At 37.2% G+C, this 20,154-nt stretch overlaps 1 protein-coding gene across 3 annotated transcripts in view; it reads left to right on the forward strand.

Moving 5' to 3' along the window:
• Positions 1–20,154, forward strand: part of Xrcc4 (X-ray repair cross complementing 4) — a 203,512-nt gene that overhangs the window by 18,802 nt on the left and 164,556 nt on the right. For all 3 annotated transcript variants that reach the window (XM_038321968.1, XM_038321969.1, XM_038321970.1), the window contains one exon: positions 5,590–5,765. In XM_038321968.1, coding sequence (XP_038177896.1) covers positions 5,590–5,765 — 176 coding nt within the window. The remainder of the gene's footprint in view (positions 1–5,589; positions 5,766–20,154) is intronic.

Below are 20,154 nucleotides of genomic sequence, written 5' to 3' on the forward strand. Positions count from 1 at the left end.
AGATTGTTTGCATTTTTTATATTGTATTCTTTGATTCTATTTCATTAATTAAAGCTTTGCTTTTTGTTTCTTCTTATATACTGGACTTGTTTTGTTTTTGTTTTTCTAAGTTCTTCTGTTGTGCCAAGTCATTTATATGTATTTGCTGATTTTAAATATGTGAATTCAGAGCTATCAGTTTCCCTCATCTGACTACTTTCACTGTGTCCCAGAGGCTTTCTTGTTTTGTATTTTCATTGTATTATAATTCTAGGCACTTTTAAAAATTCAAGATTTCATGTTTGACCCATTTGTCATTCACTAATGAATTGTTAAACTTAAGAGTCTATAATTACTAGAATTCATTTTTCATTGATTTTGAACTTTATTTTTATTATGGTTAGATAGAAACATGGAGTTAAGTTCTTCTGAATTTTAAAGATTTGTTTACTTATTTATTAGTTTTTGATAACATTTTTATTAATTTTTTGAGAATTTTATACAATACTTTTTGTACATATTCATGCCTTTACTCCAGCTTCTGTCAAATCTACCTTGATCTCCTGACTCCTTCAACATTGTGTTATTTTTCATTTCTCTCTTTTTATAAACCATATAGTCAAGTTTGTGTTGCCCAATTGCTCTTGGAAATGGTTCCAACTTGTCTTTATTTCTTTATTTCCTTCCTTCCTCCCTCCCTCCCTCCTTCTCTTTATTGTTTTCAACACATCCTAACCACAGTTTCCCCTCTATTCATTCCTCCTTGCAGTGCCTCTCCGCATCTACTCCTCCTCTGTTTTCCTTCAGAAAAGAGCAGCCCTTTCAGGTATATTCACCAAACATGGCATAACAAGACACAATGAGACTAGGAACAAACCCTCATCATATCAAGGCTGGCAGAGGCAACCCCGCAGGATGAAATGGGTCCCAAGGGCAGACTAAAGAGTCAGGGATGATCCCCACTTCCACTGTTAGGAGTCCCACAAAAACACCAAGCTAACAAACATAACTTTTATGCAGAGGACGTGCTACAGACCCATGCAGATTCTGTGATTTCCGCTTCTCATGAGCCCTACTTATTAGTCAATGGGCATGGGTTGTATTATCCTGGTATCTTCAACCTCTGTGGCTCCTACAATTCTTTCTTCTCTTCTTCTCTGGAATTCCCTAAGGTCCAAGGAGCTGGACCAAATGGAATGTTTCAATTTGGCCCCTCTCTCCATCTCTAATATGTGGCTCTGGGTCTCTGCATCTCTTCCCATTAGTTGTTGACTGTAGCCTCTCTGTTGACAATTGGGCTAGGAATCAATCTATGATTATAGCAGAATATTGTTAGGAATCATTTCATTTACCCCCTCCTCTCCCCCCCGTCATAGGTTTCTGGGCTAGATGAAACACCTGTGGTCATATCATTAAAGAAAACTGACTCTCCCCACAGCTATCATACCCCAGTGAATCTTCAACTAAGGATGAGATTACATATTTACCTCCCCCACTTTAGTTTTTATATACATTTTAAAGGAAAAGTGTACAAAGAAGATGTCCTGTCTTTCTTTTTTTCTCTCAGAAGTTAGTACAGAATTCACAGGAGGTGAAACATAGCTGAAATGATTAGATGAGATTGAGAGCATTATCTCAGATGTGAACACTTGAAGGCAAACTCCATATGGTCAGCAGTTTTTCCTATGTTTAATCTTTGTGTTTATGTATAGAATAATCTGTTACATGGTATTTGTTCCTTAAGCAATTTGCAATAGGCGAGTTTAATTAATAAAATATATCAAATATTTTAAGATAGATCTATTTTCATTTTAATGAAATTTAGCATACTTTTATGTTTTCCAATTTTTTATTGGCATATTACTTGTCCCAAAGTCTTTATCATGGCACTTTCATACATATTTAAAGGAATGCTGAGCCTATTTACCATCATTTTTTTATTTTTCCCTTTCTGATGTTTCTGTTTTCCTTCTTCCTCCCAAAGCACTTTTTTTAAAATCTAGATTTTATAGATGAGAGAAAAATATGTAGTTTTCTGAGTTTAGCTTATTTCTTTTAATCATTTGCTTTCTGTTTTATTCATTTTACTCTATTGTATGTATTTACCACATTTTATTATCTACTCATTCATTGTGTGGCAGTCAGGCTGATTCTTTTGGCTATTGTGAATAATAACTATGGGATATGATGGTATCCCTATTTTATACTGATTGCATTTGGTATTTACCTAAGAGTGCTTTAGGATGCTTTACTCTGTTTGGAGATTTGGGGGAAGCTTCATACTGAATTCCAGAAGGGAATCACTAATTTGTACTCCTTCCAACAATTTTAAAGGTTCTCTTTTTATATTTTAATCAATGCTTTGAAATTTTCATACCTTTTAAATGTAGTTTGATCATATTTTTCCCAGCTACCTCTGTCCAAATTTGCATGATGATCTCTAGCCCACCTCCCTCTCCTCTTTTGGCCTTTATGATTATTATTATTATCCATAATTTTCTGCCTCCAGTTAGTGCTCAGCATATGCATCCTAGGGGCAGGGCAGACTACCGTGGACACCTTCTGTTTGCTGCATCTTCAACTTTATTGTTTTTTGTTTTCTTAATGATAGCCATTCAGACTCTGTGGTAGAAATTAATGGTAGTTTTGATTTTAATTATTCTTATGAGTAAGGATATTGAGCATTTTCTCTCATTAATTTACATGAGTACTATCTGGTTTGTTTGCACATTGATTAGGCCTTTATTTCAGTGTTGATTTTTTTTAGTTCATTATATTTTCAGGATATTAATTTTCCATGAGATAAATTGCTTGAAAACTTACCTCTCATTCTTCAGTATTTTCTGAACATTCCTCTTCTATGTAGATCTCTGTAGTTTTCTGTGCTTCCCTCACAGTTTTCCAGCTGTGTCTTGAACTAGTGGAACCCTATTGTTTAAGCCTATATTTGAAGTGCTTTTCTTTTGCATTCCTCTAGCAGTTCTAGGGTTTCTGTTCCATTTTGAATATATTATTGTTGTGTGTGTGTGAGAGAGAAATCTAGTTTCATATTTCTACCTGTGAATGTTTGGTTTGTTGAGACAATCCTTAGAATATTTTTAACTTAGTATGTTTTGCTGCATGGTTTTAATTTTTCTCTCTAAGCTTCCATGTAATTATATTAAGCATAACACATATCATTGGCTCTCAATCCTAGACAAAGAAATACAGGCAACTATGGAATCCTCAGAGCTGGAGAAGTATCTCCCCCAGGAAGAACACCACATTTGGTTACTAATCCCAAGTAGCCAGCCCTAAAGTCATTTACATGCAAATGACATCATACAGACTGAGGAACATGTATTTATATATTTAGGATAGAGAAAGAGCATGCATGCAATTAAAGAAAGTGAGGCTATGAATTTGAGTGAGAGAAAGGGTTTATATGGGAGGTGTTGGAAGAAGGAGAGGGAAGGGAACATGATGTAATTGTGTCTTAACTTCAAAATTTGAACAAGAACAAGAACAACATATTGAAGGCTGGGTATATAGACACACAGATGTATTTCTTGCACTCATAAGGCTGAGGCAGGTGTCAAATGGATACTTGCAAAATGTAGCTTATGCATATGCACACATACACACACATATAAAATTAAATCTTACAAAAGAATATCAGAACTAGACATATATGTGACTGTAGTTCTAATGCCTGAGTGGGCAGAAGTTGACTTTCCAGACTTCTTTAGTCACTAGAACTATTTTCGGCATGAGAGAAACAACTGGAAGTATTTTTTCTGTTAATGAAACTGTCTTAAGAACACTTCCCTCAGCCCTGGAAGCTACCACAACAGGTAACGGGCCTGTTGTTTACTCATGAGGATTTGAGGCCTGGGCCTTAGCACCTGTGTGGAAATCCATGTGCTGCTCAATACATCTGTTATTCCAGTCCTCTGCGATAGACAGGAAGGTTTTCTATGAGTCGAGCCTAAATGGTGAGCTACCGGCTCACTGATAGAGCCTGTCTCAGATTAGCTGGAGAATGATAAGGAGGACAGCAGCTGTGCCCGGTAGGGTGGCTTCCACATGTCCTCAGGGGCACTTACACCTGCACAGAATGAATGAATGAGTTGCAGAATTTACCTCTCTAATCTCATTTATTTATAGATAATGGTTGAAAATTCAGCTCTTAATTATAAAAGAAAACAAAAAGAAAAGATTTGAAAGAAACTCCAGAACTGGTAAATCCTATAGGGACTCCAAGAAAGGCAAGCATCAGTGTTCACATGAGACTGCCTCTGTCCAGAGTACAACTGGTGTGGTCATTATTGAATTATATGTAGATTGCCATATTGTTGGGATCTTGTGAGGCAAGCATTTTTTCTGGAAGACCTTGTCATAGCAGATATCCCAGTGCCCTTTCTCTCTCAGTCTTTCCAGCTTCCATGCACAGTGTTTCCTGAGCCTGGGGGGTGGTATGTTGTGGCTGTTCCAGCTGGGGCTGAGGACCCTGACGCTGCTCATCCTCTGCAGTACTGCTAGTTGTGTATCTCTGCAGTAGCTGCCATCTATTGCAAAACCCAGCTTCTTAGGTGGGGCTGTGAAACTATACTCGTTTGAATTAGGAAAGGCATTTAACATACAGTTAGAAGCGAGATTGACTTAGGGAAACAGCAGGGGTTGGTCCTACACCAGGGTCTGTGTCTACTCCAGCCACTGGTAATTGGCTTGGTTTACAGTACCAGGCGTCAGTTCCCTCCTATCGAGTACAATGTAAGTCCCATTAGATGTCTGTTGCTTATTCCCAAGATAAAATAGTACGATTGCTCCTTTGGGGACACCTTGGCAGGCCAATTATTGTTTTGATTTTAGGTTGTTTATTTGTCTAGAACTATTGATTACATTTGTTTGTTGTTGGGCTGCATAGCACTTTCTTATACTATGAGTGCTGATCCTCAGAGGGAACGCTTCCGGGTCACTACTGGGTCAGTTCCTTCAGGTCTGTGCTGGAAGTGTATGTTAGTTTCAGAAATAGCATCTTCCTCTTTAGTTGTAGGGGTGTAGCTAAGGACAATGGGAGTATCTCATATTGTTTGGTGGCTCTCTAGAACCCTTGACCAACAGCTTGAAGCTTTCCCTTGCCTGGCATTGGGGTATTTGTTAAGTAATTTATGGTTCCTGCAGGGAGCATTATAATTCTTGTGGCATAAGTCCATTAAACACACACACACACACACACACACACACACACACACACACACACGTTCCCAGCACTGGATACTTAGACTTGAGTACATAGTCTCACATGACTGCAGAGGTTGGGAAAGGATAGGGGATAATGGTTGGAGAGGAAGAGAAAGAGTTCGAGAGACAGGGCTAAGGGCGCAAATGCTCCAGAAGGGCCAAGGGGAAAAGAAGAGGAGTGCCTAACTGGGGAGGGACGGGGATATAGTACAGGAGAGGGAAGAGAGGGGTGAAGAGCACTAATGATATTTGTAAAAAAGCCACATGGAAACATTTTGGTTTTATTATTTTCCAATTTCTGTTAGATTTGATAAAGTAGTAGTAACAGCTAAATACATATTTTCTAATCGAAAGGTTTGATTTCATCACTTTTATTATTTCCCATAGTTTCTGAGTCGGAGATTTCCCGAGAAGCTGATGACATGGCTATGGAGAAAGAAAAATACGTGGACGAACTGAGAAAAGCATTGGTGTCTGGATCAGGAGCAGCAGACACATACAGGTTCATCTTTGCTAAAGAGTCTTGCCACTTCTCCATTGAGAAAGAACTGAAGGATGTCTCAGTAAGTAAAGCCTTCCACTCAGTAATGCTACTGTCTCAGTAGTAAAGCATTTGTCTTTATTGGTGAATTTTGTTTCACATTTAACTAGTGTTTGCTTGTTCTTGTTCTTGGTTTTTTGAGACAGGATTTCTCTGTGTAACAGCCCTAGCTGTCCTGGAATTCAGTCTGTAGATCAGCTGGCCTTAACTTACAGAGTTCTGCTTCCTCTGATCCCTCCTGAGTATTGGGATCAAAGGCGTGTGCTACCATGCCTAGCTTGAACTGATTTTTACTAGTGATTAAGCAGCATAATCAGGAATTCAGAAGTGTTGAGTCTCTAGACAACTGCCTTCAGCTGTCACATTGCAGTTTAAATGGATGTCCCTTGTTTACTCATTGTTTATGCATAAGTTTATTCATGCCTTGTTTGCTTGACAGAACTTTTTGGATATTAAATGAGGTAAAACCTTCTGTGCTAAGGTCAGCTGAGATGCAGCTGAAACATTGACAAGCTTTTTCAGTCAAACCTTGGGAATCCTCTAGTATGCCATGTGTTTCTGCAAACCGATTTCAGAGTGATACCATCTTATAAACTCATCCGCTGGCAAAAATGTGCTGACAGTTGCACACATGGCTAAATAGTCTGTTTCACTGTGCTTGGATGACCCGCACATTGTAAAGGAGTTTGTCATGGTTTCCTTAATGACACAGATAACTGACAGTTGCCAACAAAATGACCTCCTAAACTTAGAAGAATGGGAAAGAATGTACATATTCAATTTAGAAAGCTTGACTAAATTCTGTTGTGTTTCCACATAACCCTGTTTCCATGGCAAAGAGACCTTCGTGAGTCCCAAGTGCACTTGCTTCCAGACTGCCCCTCTGGCAGGCACAGTTTGAGGCATTTCTTGCCATCATTCAAAAGCTTCATGTGCCAAATGGTGCTTTCAGGATCATTGTGCAACTTGAAATACAGGAATTATGTAAAGCTTGTATGAAATTTATATTTTTACATCCCTTTTTAAAAAAAGAAAAATGGAAAATACTATCAATGTGGGTTTTTTTTTTCTTTTCCTGAGACAGGGTTTATCTGTAGCTTTGGAGCCTGTCCTGGAACTAGCTCTTGTAGATCAGGCTGGCCTCGAACTCACAGAGATGCACCTACCTCTGCCTCCCAAGTGCTGGGGTTAAAGGCATGTGCCACCACTGCCCGGCCCATTGTTTTCATTTTAAAGGACCTATTTTTAAGAAAAATTTACTCATATTTTTCCTGAGTATTAGAATTTTCAATTTCCAGTGTAGTAAGGAGATGCTTAGATCTATAATTTGTTTGGTGATTTTCAGGTTTTAGGGAAAATTGGGCTCAGAGTATTCATGAGATTAGCTTTGAATTTATAACTAATTCTTTAAATGTATGTATGTTTGGATTACGTTTTTTCTTTAAAAGTGTATACTTTCATTTAACACTAATACTCACTAGAATGAATATTATATGATCAGCTATACATTAACACCATTTCTGTATAGTTTGAACTTCACCACTAAGTACTCCATAGGCTACAGCAAGCTGGGGTGCACTCTAGTGCCAGCAATGGGAGCTGGCCGTGCAGACTCTTTAGGTAACTACCTGCCTCTGCCAGATTATTCCCTCAACTTCTTCATGCTGATGTGGGGTAAACTTGGTCATTTTGACATTGTATCATCATAATTCTCTTCTTACTTTTCTTTGAGTAGATTTTTTTTGGTAATAAATCACAACTAAATGAATTTTTAAAAATTCTCCTCTCATACAGTACATCCTGACAGCAGTTTCCTTTCCTCCAACCCTCTTATTCCTCCGTTCTGTCTCCCACAGATCCACTTTTCCTCTGTTTTCCTTCAGGAAGGGCAGGCCTCCCATGGGTATCAACTGAACATGGCATAGCAAGTTACGATAAGACTGCGCACAAAGCCTATTGTAAAGGCTGGTTGAAGCAACCCAGTAAGAGGTCAACAGTCCCAAGAGCAGGCAAAAGAGTGGGAGACATCCGAATTCCCACTATTAGGATGCCCACAAGAACACCAAGTTACACAGCCATAACATATATGCAGAGAACCTTGTGCAGACCCATGTAGGCTCCGTGATTGCCGCTTCAGTCTATGTGAACTCCTATGAACCCTGTTTAGTTGTCTCAGAACTGTGTTCTCATGGTGTCCTCGACTACTCTAGTCTTTCTTCCCACTCTTCTCTGAGGTTACCCATATTCCAACTAATGTCTGACTATTAATGTTTGCTTCTGCTCCATCAGTTGTTGGATTATACCTCTCTGATGACAATTGGGATAGGCGCCAATCTCTAAGTATAGCAGAATAGTTTTAGGAATCTTTTCATTCCTTTTTTTTTTTTTTTTACAGTCTTGATTGATTCTATTCTAGGTCTTTGGGCCATCCAGCCTTCTGCTCCTGGCCATCATGGCTTGGTCATTGTCACAAGTTGTCCACCACCATTATTTCAGCACATATTGTAGGCAGGACAAATTGTAGGTCTAAGTTTTGTGGATGAGTTAGTGTATTCCAGACTCAATACTGGAAGCCCTGCCTAGTTACAAAAGATGACCAGTTCAGATTTCATATTCTCTGTTATTAGGAGTCCTTTCTAGGGTCACCCTCATAGATTCCTGGGAGTTTCCACTACACTGGGACTCCTAAATGCCCTCCAATTATAGTCATCTCTCACCTTACTTTTTTTCCACACCCTTACTCCTCCAGCCCATTCCTTTTTCCCATTCCCACCTATCCCCTAGTCCACCAGCAAAATCTATTCTACTTCCCTTCTGAGGGAGATCCGTGTGTCCTGCCTTAAGCTCTTCTTGTTATATAGATTCTCTGGGTCTGTGGTTTGTAGACTGATTATCCTTTACTTAACAGATAATATTGATATTAGGTGTTAAGTAATATCAATACTAAGTGGTTATATACTGTCTATCTTTCTTGGTCTGGGATAACCTAGTCATGATTTTTTTCTAGTCTATTCATTTGCCTACAAATTTCATGATGTCATTTTTTAAAATAATACTCCATTATGTAAATGTACCACACTTTATCTGTTTTTCATTTGAGGGACATCTATCTTGTTTCCAGTTTCTGGCTATTATGAATGAAGCTGATATGAACATAGCTGGGCAAGTGTGCCTGTAGTAGGATGAAACATCCTATGGGCATATGCCTAAGAATGGTACAGCTGTATTTTGAGGTAGATTGATTTCCAATTTTCTGAAGAACCACCATATTGATTTCATTAGTAACTGAAAAGTTTGCACTCCCAACAGAAATAAAGGAGTATTCCTCTTGCTCCACATCCTTGCCAGCATGTCCTGCCACTTGTGTTTTTAATCTTAGTCATTCTGATAGTTGTAAGATGAAATCTCAAAGTAGTTTTGATTTACATTTACCTGATTGCTAAGGATGCTGAACATTTCTTTAAGTGTTTCTCAGCCATTTTGGTTTCCTCTGTTCAGAATTCTCTATTTAGATATGTACCCCATCTTTTAAAACTTGACTACTTGGTTTGTTGATGTTTAATTTCTTAAGTGCCTTTTATTTTGGATATTAGATCTCTGTCAAGTGTGGAATTGGGGAGAATGTTTCCATATTTTCCTATTGATGGTAACCTTTGATATACAGAAGCTTTTCAGTTTCATGATGTCCATTTATTAATTGTTGATCTTAGTGCCTATGCTGTTAAGAGTTCTGTTCAGGAAGTTGTCTTCTGTGCCAATGTTCAAGGCTACAAGGCTACTCTCTGCTTTCTCTGTTATTATGTTCAGTATATTTGGTTTTTGATTCACTTGGATTTGAGGTTTTTTTTTTCAGGGTAATAGATGCATCTTTATTTTCATTGTTCAGTATGTTGACATCTAGTTATCTAGTTAAACCAGCACCATTTGTTGAAGATGCTTTCTTTTATTCATTTTGTGCTTCTGGCTTCATTATCAAAAATCAGATTCCATAGGTATATAGATTTATGTCTGGGTCTTCAATTCGATTCTATTGATCAGCATGTCTTTTTATGAAGTACTATCTTGTTTTGATTTCTATAGCTCTGTAGTACGGCTTGAAACAGGGATGGTGATACCTCCAACAGTTCTGATTGTTTTAGCTATACTTGTTTCTTTTCCTTTCTTTTTTTTTTTTCACGTGAAGTTGAGTATTGATTTTTCAAGGTCTGTAAAGAATTGTGCTGGAATTTTGATGGCAATTGCATTGAATATGTAGATTTCTTTAGGTAAGATTGCCAGTTTTACTATGTTAATCCTAGGGATCCATGAGCAGGGAAAATCTTTCCATCTTCTGGTATCTCCTTTAATTTCTTTCTCCAAAGACATGAAGTTTTTGTCATACAGGTCTTTCATGTTGCTTGATTAGAAATACTCCAAGATATTTTATATTGTGTGTTTCTATTGTAAAGGGTATGATTTCTCTTTCTCACTCTGTTTATCCGTTGTATATAGGAAAGCTACAGATTTTTTTCAGTTAATCTTGTGTCCAGCCACTCACTGAAGGTGTTTATCAACTGTAGGAGTTCCCTGGTATAATTGTTGAAGTTGCTTATGTATACTATAATATCATCTGCAAATAATGATATTTTGATGTCATCTTGGTGGATTTTTTTTCTTTTAATGAGTATGTGCTGTCCTTCCCTATCTCTTTTGGTTAATTTTAGTTCTGTGTGTATTTTGTTAAATGTTAGAATGGTTATACCAGCTTGTTTATTGGTTCCATTTGCTTGGAAAATCTTTTTCCAATCTTTTACCCTGAGGTAATATCTATCTTTGATGTTGAGGAGTATTTCTTATAAGCAGCAGAAGGGTGGATCCTATATTCATTTCCATTTACTTAGTCTGTATCTTTTAATTGGCAAGTTGAATTCATTGGTATTGAGAGATATCAATGACCAATGGTGGTTAGTTCCTGTTATTTTGTTTTTATTTTTTGTTCTTGTTGTTTTTCATGGTGGTGCTGGTGTGTGTGTGTGTGTGTGTGTGTGTGTGTGTGTGTAGTGTTCGTGCTCCCTTTTGATTTTGTTAGTGCGAGATTATTTATTTTCTGTGTTTTCCTGGATGTAGTTAATCTTCTTGGGTTGGAATATTCCTTCTAGTATCTTGTGTAGAATTTTTAGATAGATAATGGTGTAGGAGGTTCTTCTGTCTTTATGTTGCTTTCATTGGTTAATAAAGAAACTGTTTTGGGCCTGGTGATAGGACAGAATTTAGGTAGGCAGGGAAGACAGAACTGAATGCTGGGAGAAAGAAGGGCGGAGTTGGAGATACACCATGGATCCCCCAGAGACAGATGCTGGGAATTTTACCTGGTAAGCCACTGCCACATGGGCAATACACAGATTAATAGGAATGGGTTAAATTAAGATGTAAGAATTAGCCAATAAGAAACTAGAGCTAATGGGCCAAGGAGTGATTTAGTTAATACAGTTTCTGTGTAGCTATTTTGGGGCTAAGCTAGCCGGGCGGCTGAGACAAACAAGCAGCCAGCCCCTTCTTGCAACAAGATATTGTTTAAATTTAACTGTTTCATGGAATATCCTGTTTTCTTCATCTATGGTGTTTGATAGTTTTGCTGGATATAGTAGTCTGGACTGGCATCTGTGGTCTTTAAGTGTCTGGATGACATCTGTCTAGGCTCTTCTGGCTTTTTAGTTGGATGTAATTCTAATAGGTCTGCCTTCATATGTTACTTGTTCTTTTTCCTTTGCAGCTTTTGATATTCTTTATTCTGTATGTTTAGTGTTTTGATTATTTTGTGGCAAAGGGACTTTGTTTTCTGGTCCACTCTTTTGGTATTTTGTATGCTTCTTGTTCCTTTATAAGCAGCTCCATCTTTAGGTTAAAATTTATTGTTTCTATTTCCATTTTCAGGCCTTGAACAGTTTTATTTATTTCCTTCAACTCTTTTTTTTTTTTTTTAAATTTTTAGCTTTTCTTAAGGGATTTATTCATTTCTTCCTATTTTTTGCTTGCCTTTTCTCTCTCTTTTAAGGGATTTATTAATTTCCTCATTAAGGACCTCTGTCATCTGCATAAATTTGTTTTTAACATCTTTTTCTTGTGCTTCATTTGTATTTGAATATTCAGGGATATTTGTAGTAAGGTATCTGGAATCTGGTAGTGGCATACTTCTTTTGCTGCTATTGATTTTGTTCTTATGCTGGATTTTAAGCATTGCAGTTTGGGTGATTATAGGTCTAGGTGCAAATTTTTGAGTTTGTTTTTGTTTCAAATGTATTTTTGTTCCTTGATTCCTGTTTCCTCTCTGGTCTTTTGGTGTGTGTAGCCTGTGGTTGAGCTGTGATTCTCTGCCTGAGTTGGGGCTGGATTTCTGGCAACCTGTATGGCCTCTTATAGAGCAGGGGAGCAGGGTGGTCTCTGTCAAGTTGGGGATTGGGACAGGGTGATAAGGGGAGATGAGCAGTAGGGATAGGGGCATGGTTGTACCAAGAGAGTGGGGGAGGTCCGTGTGTGGGTGGCCCATTTTTTTTCATTTTACATACCAATCCCAGTTCCCACTCCCTCCCCTCCTCTCATCCACTTCTCAGAGAAATTAAGGTGCATTGCTTTGGGGAAGGTCCAAGGCCCTCCCTAATATATCTAGGCTGAGCAAGGTATCCATTTGAGGAGAACAGGTTCCGACAAAAACAGTAAAAGCAGTAGGGATAAATCCTGGTACCACTGCCAATGGCTCTGCAGGCTGCCCCAGCCATACAGCTGTCACAACCAGAGGGACTAGTTTGGACCTATGTTGGTTCCGTCCCTGTCCAGATGGAGTTGGTAAGCTCCCATTAACTCAGGTAACTGTTTCAGTGCTTATCCTTGTCATGGTCTTGATTTCTTTGCTCATATTCTCACTTCTCCCACCCTTCAACTGTGCTTTGGGAGCTCAACCCAGTGCTCTACTGTAGGTCTCTACCTCTGTTTCCATCAGTTGCTGGATGATGGCTCTATGGCGATAGTTAAGATATCATCAATCTGACTACAGGACAAGGCCAGTTCAGACACCCTCTTCTCTATTGCTTAGGGTTGTAGATTCCTGAAAATTTTTCTAGTGCCAAGTTTCTTGCTAGCCCCATAATGACTCCCTCAGTCAAAATATCTCTTTCCTTGCTCTCATCTCTCTCCTTCCTCCATCTCATGTATCCCATTCCCTCAAGTTCTCCTCTGCCTTCCCCTTCTTCCCTCTTCTCTTCTGCCATCCCTTTTCCCTACCCCTATGTTTTCAATTTTATCATGTAATCTTATCTATTTCCCCTTTCCAGGTGGATCTATGTATGTTTTTCATAGGGTTCACCTTGTTACTTAGTTTCTCTAGGATCATGGACTATGGGTTCGTTAATCCTTTGCTTTACAGCTAGCTAGCTAGGTTCCACTTATGAGTGAGTGCAGACCATGTTCATCTTTCTGGGTCTGGGATACCTCACTCTGGATGGGTTTTTTAGTTCTATTCATTTGCATGCAAATTTCAAGATGTCATTTTTTTTTTTTTTTAACTGCTGAGTTTTCATTTTCAGTTGAGGGACATCTGGGTTGTTTCCAGGTTCTGGCTTTTACAAATAATGCTGCTGTAAACATAGTTGAGCAAATGTCCTTGGGTAAATGCCCAAGAGTAGTATTGCCCGGTCCTGAAGTAGGTTGATTACTAAATTTCTGATCAACTGCCATACTGATTTCCAGAGTGCTTGTACAAGTTTGCATTCCCACCAGCAATGGAGGAGTGCTTCCCTTACTCCACATCCTTTCCATCATAAGCTTTCATTGGTTTTTTTGATCTTAGCCATTCTGACTGATATAAGATATCCCAGAGTCATTTTGATTTGCATTTTCTTGATGTCTGTGGATGTTGAACATTTCCTTAAGTGTCTTTTGGGGCCATTTGAGATTCTTCTGTTGAGAATTCTCTGTTAATTTTTTTACCCCATTTTTAAATTGGATTATTTAGAATTTTGATGTCTAATTTCTTGTGTTCTTTATATATTGGGGTGGAGGTTATTTTCTAAACCACTGTTAAAGACTGCTATTTTAGGTACAATAAGATCAACTCTAGTAAGCAACACATCAGATGTTCATTTCTTCATTTACATACAACTGTAATTTCTATTATTGGAGCTTTCTAAAGAGTATTTAATTATACTAAAATATGTAATATAGCATTTGGATTGATCAGTTAAGTTAGACCAACCAAAATATCTTTAATTAATGTAACTAAATATTTGTGCAAACAACTAATCCCAAATGATAAAAACTGTCCTTGGAATGGAAAAGCAATGTCATTATGTTTCATATTACAGTTGTGGCTTTTATTCCCCTGAAAGAAAACATTTGGATTCTGTATTGTATTGTATTGACAGTCTGAGCATTTGTATGTAATATATCTGTAAACATAACATTATAATGTTTGGACCAGTAGTATTGTGTTCTTCTTGTCTCTCCAAGATCTTGGCTTGGAAAGTTATTAAAGGCTTCATACCTCACCAAGCCATCAGCTTATTCACTTCTCCTTGGGACTTCCCTTGATGGGTTTGTCATCCATCCTCAGACACTTCATTTTTGTTTGGTCTTCAGGATACCGTCCTGGGCTTGTACATTGCACCAGGAGCCATCTGGGACTCCTTTCATTTTCTGGCAGGGCATAAGCATAACCTTGTCTTAATGTTAGAAGAACATGTGGCCCTTTCTATTGAATAGTTTCTAGGTCATTTCATTTAACATGTGTTTTAGGCCATGTCTCCTAAATGTTTTAGTGCAGCAGAAGAAGTATTATCCTTTATAAGGAAAAACAAAAATTAAGCACAGCTAAATGTAGCATAGTATGCAGCAATTTTGGTAAGTGTTTATACCTCATTTTTATTTTTAAAATTCACTATTTTGACAAGTATTTGATGGTGTTATTCCATAATGCCTTGATCTTGAAGTAGTTTAACCTTCTCAACAGAAACATCAGTCATGTTTTGAAAAGCACCAACCATAACATGAACAAATTTGAAACGCCCAAATTCTGAAGGATGCTTAACATCAGGTTGCCAAGTGACGTTAATTTTCACCCCGAGGTTTAATTCTGCCAGCAGAGGGCAGTGGGATGAAAGAAGAAAAAGAAGGATAGGGTCAAAGGATTTGTTATGAGGTCAAGAGACTTGTAACAATTTTGCCTTTTGATGAAGAAGTTCATGAGATTTTTGAGATTCCTGAAAAAGGAAGTATTAGGGATGGGGTGGAGGCTAGCGTGTTGGCTTGGGAATTAACGAATGTTGACAATTTAGAATGACCATGATATGAATTATAAAAGAAGCTTGAGTTCATTGTCATATAGAAGTCTGAAGAGAGAGAAATGATTATGAGTAACATTAGTAGTAGGGGTGGGTTTAAGTCTTGTAGTTTCTAAAAGAGAAACAATTTTAACACAATTAATAGAGTCAATTAAAATGGTCAATGCTGAGACACGTCTAATAAGCCTTTTTATGGCAATTTCAGACTGTTGAGCTGTACAAGGGGTCAGTATAATGTTTTTCATGGAGGATTTGGAATTTATATATAATACTTAAGCTCCTTATGCACTTGAAGAGCCATCCGTAAAAGCATTAAAAAGAGAACTCTATAGGATTTTCTGATGGAATTTTAGGTAATATCCATGGGTTATCTTCAAAAGAAATATTAAGAGGAGATCTATAGGATAATGATTATCTATCACTCATACATAATATGTTATTGTTACCTGCAAATTATTATCAGGGTGGAAGAAATAATTAACCTGTGATTTCAGATGTACAGTGGTTTCTGTAAGCTCTGTGCCAGCAAATTAATTAATTAATTAATTAATATGTCCTTATCAAGGCTATAATTTATTTTAGATGAGGAGTTACAGAACATTGCAGAGAATTATGACATGCATAAATTTTTATATTACCATTGTCTTGTTGATATATAATTCCAATAGATGATGAGGAAGAAGGAAGGATAATTAATTGATAAGAGAGCATGGGATTAATTTAAGGAACTACCACTTTATCAGCAGCATTATGTAATAAGCTAGTAACTTGCTTCTTTTTGGCTGTTTTGTTTCTTACATAGTTTAATGGAGAGTCTTCAGAAAGTTAATTAAGGAACAGAGCCAAATATTTAGTAGTATTAGATATATAGGACATGCTTAATTGACATTATCCTCAATTTTTTTTTAAAGTAAGTAAAATTACATTGTTTGGGATGTTCTAAACAGAGAGGATAATGGAGAATTTGTTGTTGAGTAATAATATATCCTAAGTTATTATAAGGTGGTTGCTTTTGTATTTATCCAGAGCTATGCATTAATTTTGTTCTTTTAGTTTAGTTAAGTACTCATTTACATATTGATTAAATGGGTAGGACAGGAAAATGTCATCCATATAGGGAAAGACCAAAATCTTAACAAATTTACTCAGCACTGAATTAAGTGCTTTATGTACATAATATTGCATATAATAACGCTATTTTTCATCCCTTGTGGTAGAACTTTCCATTGATACCAGTTCATTTACTGTTGATTGCTTAAAGTAGGAATAGAGAATATAAAATGTTCCTTATCATCAGTATGTAGAGGGATAGAGAAAAAGCCATCCTTTAAGTCAAGTATAATAATGAAATGTCCTTGAGGAATCATATTAGGAATAGGGAACTCTGGATGGAGTAGCATTTATGCCCTAGAGATCATGCAACAGTTAAATTTTGATCTTTACCTTCTTTCAATTACAAAAAATATGGGAATTCTAAGGACTGACTTCTGTGTCCTACTTGCAATTATTCTTGCACTAGGAGTTGATCCTGTTTTAATTTTTAACCATAAGGGGCCACTGATCAATACCTACAAAGTTATCAGATTCTTCCTTGTCAAATTAACAGTTGCTTGGATGACCATTAATCAGTTACTCAAATTTGGGGCTGGTGAGGCTATCTTGTCTTATATTCATGAGATGATTAGTAATAGCAGCAGTAAGTGCACTGTGCATTTGTTGTGATAAATGTCTTTCTTAGTGATTATGGGGAGTCCTGAGATGACATAAGGTTGCATAGTGCAGGAGAAGACTCTTCATCAGTCCAACTTAAGACATTAGTATTTTAAAGCATCCTGTTGACCTACAACACCTTCCTTGTAAGGGGGTCTGGGTGGGTGGCTCCTCTAGACACTGGCCAGTGGAGGTTCCATTTTTTGACTAATATTTGACTGATCTGCCTCAGTTTCTATATTGCCTCTAAAGAAATAGTTTTCAGTGTATGAGATCACATTGGGTAGAAAACATTGCATTCCTTCTCTTGAAGGAACAACCCTGTGTGCTTAATATTCAAGGTTCCTTTCTAGTGTATGTCAATGAGTACAAAGATCTCTATGCCCCCTACATTAAGAACTAGATGAAATAGTTGACATCATGAAATTTCCCTTATAGAAATTGTTGGTTTATATATTTTACCAAATCCCTGGTTAGTGTAAATATTTCTCTGTTTCGGGGGGGGGGGCAGCTTGTTTGTCCCGGCCACCTGGCTAGCTTAGCCCCGAAATAACCGCACAGAAATTGTATTAATTAAATCACTGCTTGGCCCATTACCTCTAGCCTCTTATTGGCTAACTCTCACATCTTGATTTAACCATTTCTATTAATCTGTACATTGCCATGTGTCAGTGGCTTACTAGGAAAGATTTGGCATGTCTGTCTGTGGTGGCTTCATGGTGTTCCTCTCTTGCCCTGCTTTCTTTTTCCCAGAATTCAGTTCTGTCTGTGTTCTCCGCCTACCTAAGTTCTGCCCTTTAGGCCAAGGCAGTTTCTTTGTTCATTAGCCAATGCAAGCAACACATAGAAAGAAGGACCTCCTACACCATTTCTCCATGAGTTTGCTTGCCAAGTTGGACCTTTATGCCCAATATCACTTAAATATATCAATTCAGATAGTTTCCAGTGGCAGAATACTTTTGAAATCTTCATTTTGTTCTAGAGTATTTATACATGTTGTTAATAATATGAGGTCTCTCTCTCTCTTTTTTCTCTCTCCCTCTTTTTCTCTCATTTTTTTAATGTGGATACTTTGTGCTATGAAATTGCCCTGTAGAACTCTCTCTCTTGTGTCCCTTAAGTTTGGGTGTGCTGTATGTTCACTTTCATCCAATTTTGAAAGTCTTTAATTTCTTTCATAGTTTCTATTCTGACCCATAATTTATTTAGTAGAAACTTGTTCATTTTCCATGAATTTGTAAGCTTTATATTTCTGTTGTTGTTGATATCTAGCTTGAATCCATGGTGATCAGAGAGGATACAGGGTGTTATTTCAAATTTTCTTGCATTTGTTGAGGCTTGCTTTGTGTCCAAGTATATGATCAGTTTTGGGGAATGTTCCATTTGCTGCTGGGAATATGGTGCATTCTTTTGTGTTTAGGTGAAATGTTTTGCAGATATGTTTTGTTATACCCAGATCACAGAGACCTCCCAAACCAAGTAGGAGACTGAGTCCTGTAATAAAAGCAAAGAGCCTTTATTCTTATTCAAGTTCAAACTCAGACTCTCATGTGTCTAACATATTGGTGTGATTGGAGAGCCCGAGCTCAGTTGGGGTGGTTTTTATAATAGCAAAGGTGAGAGGGATTTCTAAGTTTTAGGACTTGTGATTGGCTAAAATTTGTCAGGGTTGTCCTGGTGAAAAGAGATGGGTGTGTCCTGGCAGATTCTATCTACAATAGTTGGAACATTAGGCATTTCTTTGGATGGTCTGTTTCTGGGTGATGCTTGGCTGGGCTCAGTTTGTGGTCTTTTTTGGAACCAGGTATATTTTAGGGTAAACTACTGAGACTCGGGCCTCTATTAAATTTGTTATGGCTGTGTTCTACAGTGTTATGATTTTTTTCTTTGATATAAGTGTCCTTTCCTATCTCTTTGGTTTAGTTTTGATTTGAAATCTATTTTGTTAGACATTAAAATGGCTATACCAGCTTGCTTCTTGGGCCTATTTGCTTGAAATATGTTTCCATAATTTTACACAGAGTTGATTTTTCTCCTAAGTGTTAAGGTGTGCTTCTTGGATGCAGCAGAAGAATGGATACTGTATTCAAATGCAGTCTGTTTGTCTATGTTTTTTAATACGGATGTGAGACCATTGATGTTAAGAGTTAACAATGAACAGTACTTTTTGGGTTTCATGATTTTGTTGCAGTTGAATGAGTGTTTTTCTTGCTTGTTTTGACTTGCTGGTCTGGGATTATTTATTCCTCATAGTTTATTTTTTTTGGGGGGGGGTTAACCTCTTCACGCTAAAGTTTTCCTTCTAGAACTTTCTGTAGTTTTGAATTTGTAGATAGATACTGCTTAAATTTTGTCATGGAGTATCTTTATTTCCCCATAATTGTAATTGAAAATTTTACTAGGTGTGGTAGTCTGTGATGACACCTATGATCTCTCAAGAGTTTGTAGAACCTATGTCCAGTCCCTTCTTGCATTTAGGGTTTCCATTGAAAATTCTGGTGTTATTCTATTCTAATGGTCTGCCTTTATATAAGGTATTTGGTCTTTTTTTTCCTTATTGCCTTGATCTGTACCTTTACTGCTACTTTTGCTTGTCCTGGATTTTTTTTTCTGCTTCTATCCATTTGATGTTCTATATGCTGTTTCTACCTGGATAGGCATCTTCTTCTTTAAGTTTGCGAAATTTTCTTCCTGGATTTTGTTCAGTATATTTTATATATTTTTTATCTAGGTTTCTTCTCCTTCCTGTATTTCTATTATTAATAGATTTGATTTTTTCATAGTGTTCCAGATTCTCTTGATGTTTTCTACCTGGATTTTTTTTAAATTTAATGTTTTCTTTGAATAAGTTATCCTTTTTTTTCCTTTTTATCCTTTCTTCAATGCCTGAGAGTATCTCTTGCACTTTGTTGGTGAGATTTGCCTCTGAGGTACCCATTTGAGTTTCTAAGTATCTTTTTTCCAGATTTTTTCTTATTTCTTTTTGATATCATTTATACTTTCATATCTTGAACACTTGTTATTTCATTTCCACTGTTTATATTTCTATATATTTCATTAATAGATTTATCCATATCTTCTTTAAGGTTCTTGAGCATATTCATGATAGCTCTTTTGATGTCCTTGTGTTGTGTTGTTTACTTCTGTTACATTTTTCAGGATCCATTATAGTAGGTTTGTTGGGCTTCAGTGGAGGCGTATTGTCTTGGGTTATATTTACTTTGTTTTTATGCTGATGTCTAGGCATCTGGGTTTGGGATGTTTGTACTTCTAGGTGCTGATATCTGGTCTCCTTGGTGTCTGCTGTCCTTTCTTTTTCTTAGAAGAGTCCCCTCGTTGTGTTTCTCTTGGTAGAGAATGCTTCTGAGATCCCGCCAATTGTGGCTGCTG

Source organism: Arvicola amphibius, chromosome 3 (genome assembly GCF_903992535.2).
Source record: "Arvicola amphibius chromosome 3, mArvAmp1.2, whole genome shotgun sequence".
Lineage (NCBI taxonomy): Eukaryota > Metazoa > Chordata > Mammalia > Rodentia > Cricetidae > Arvicola > Arvicola amphibius.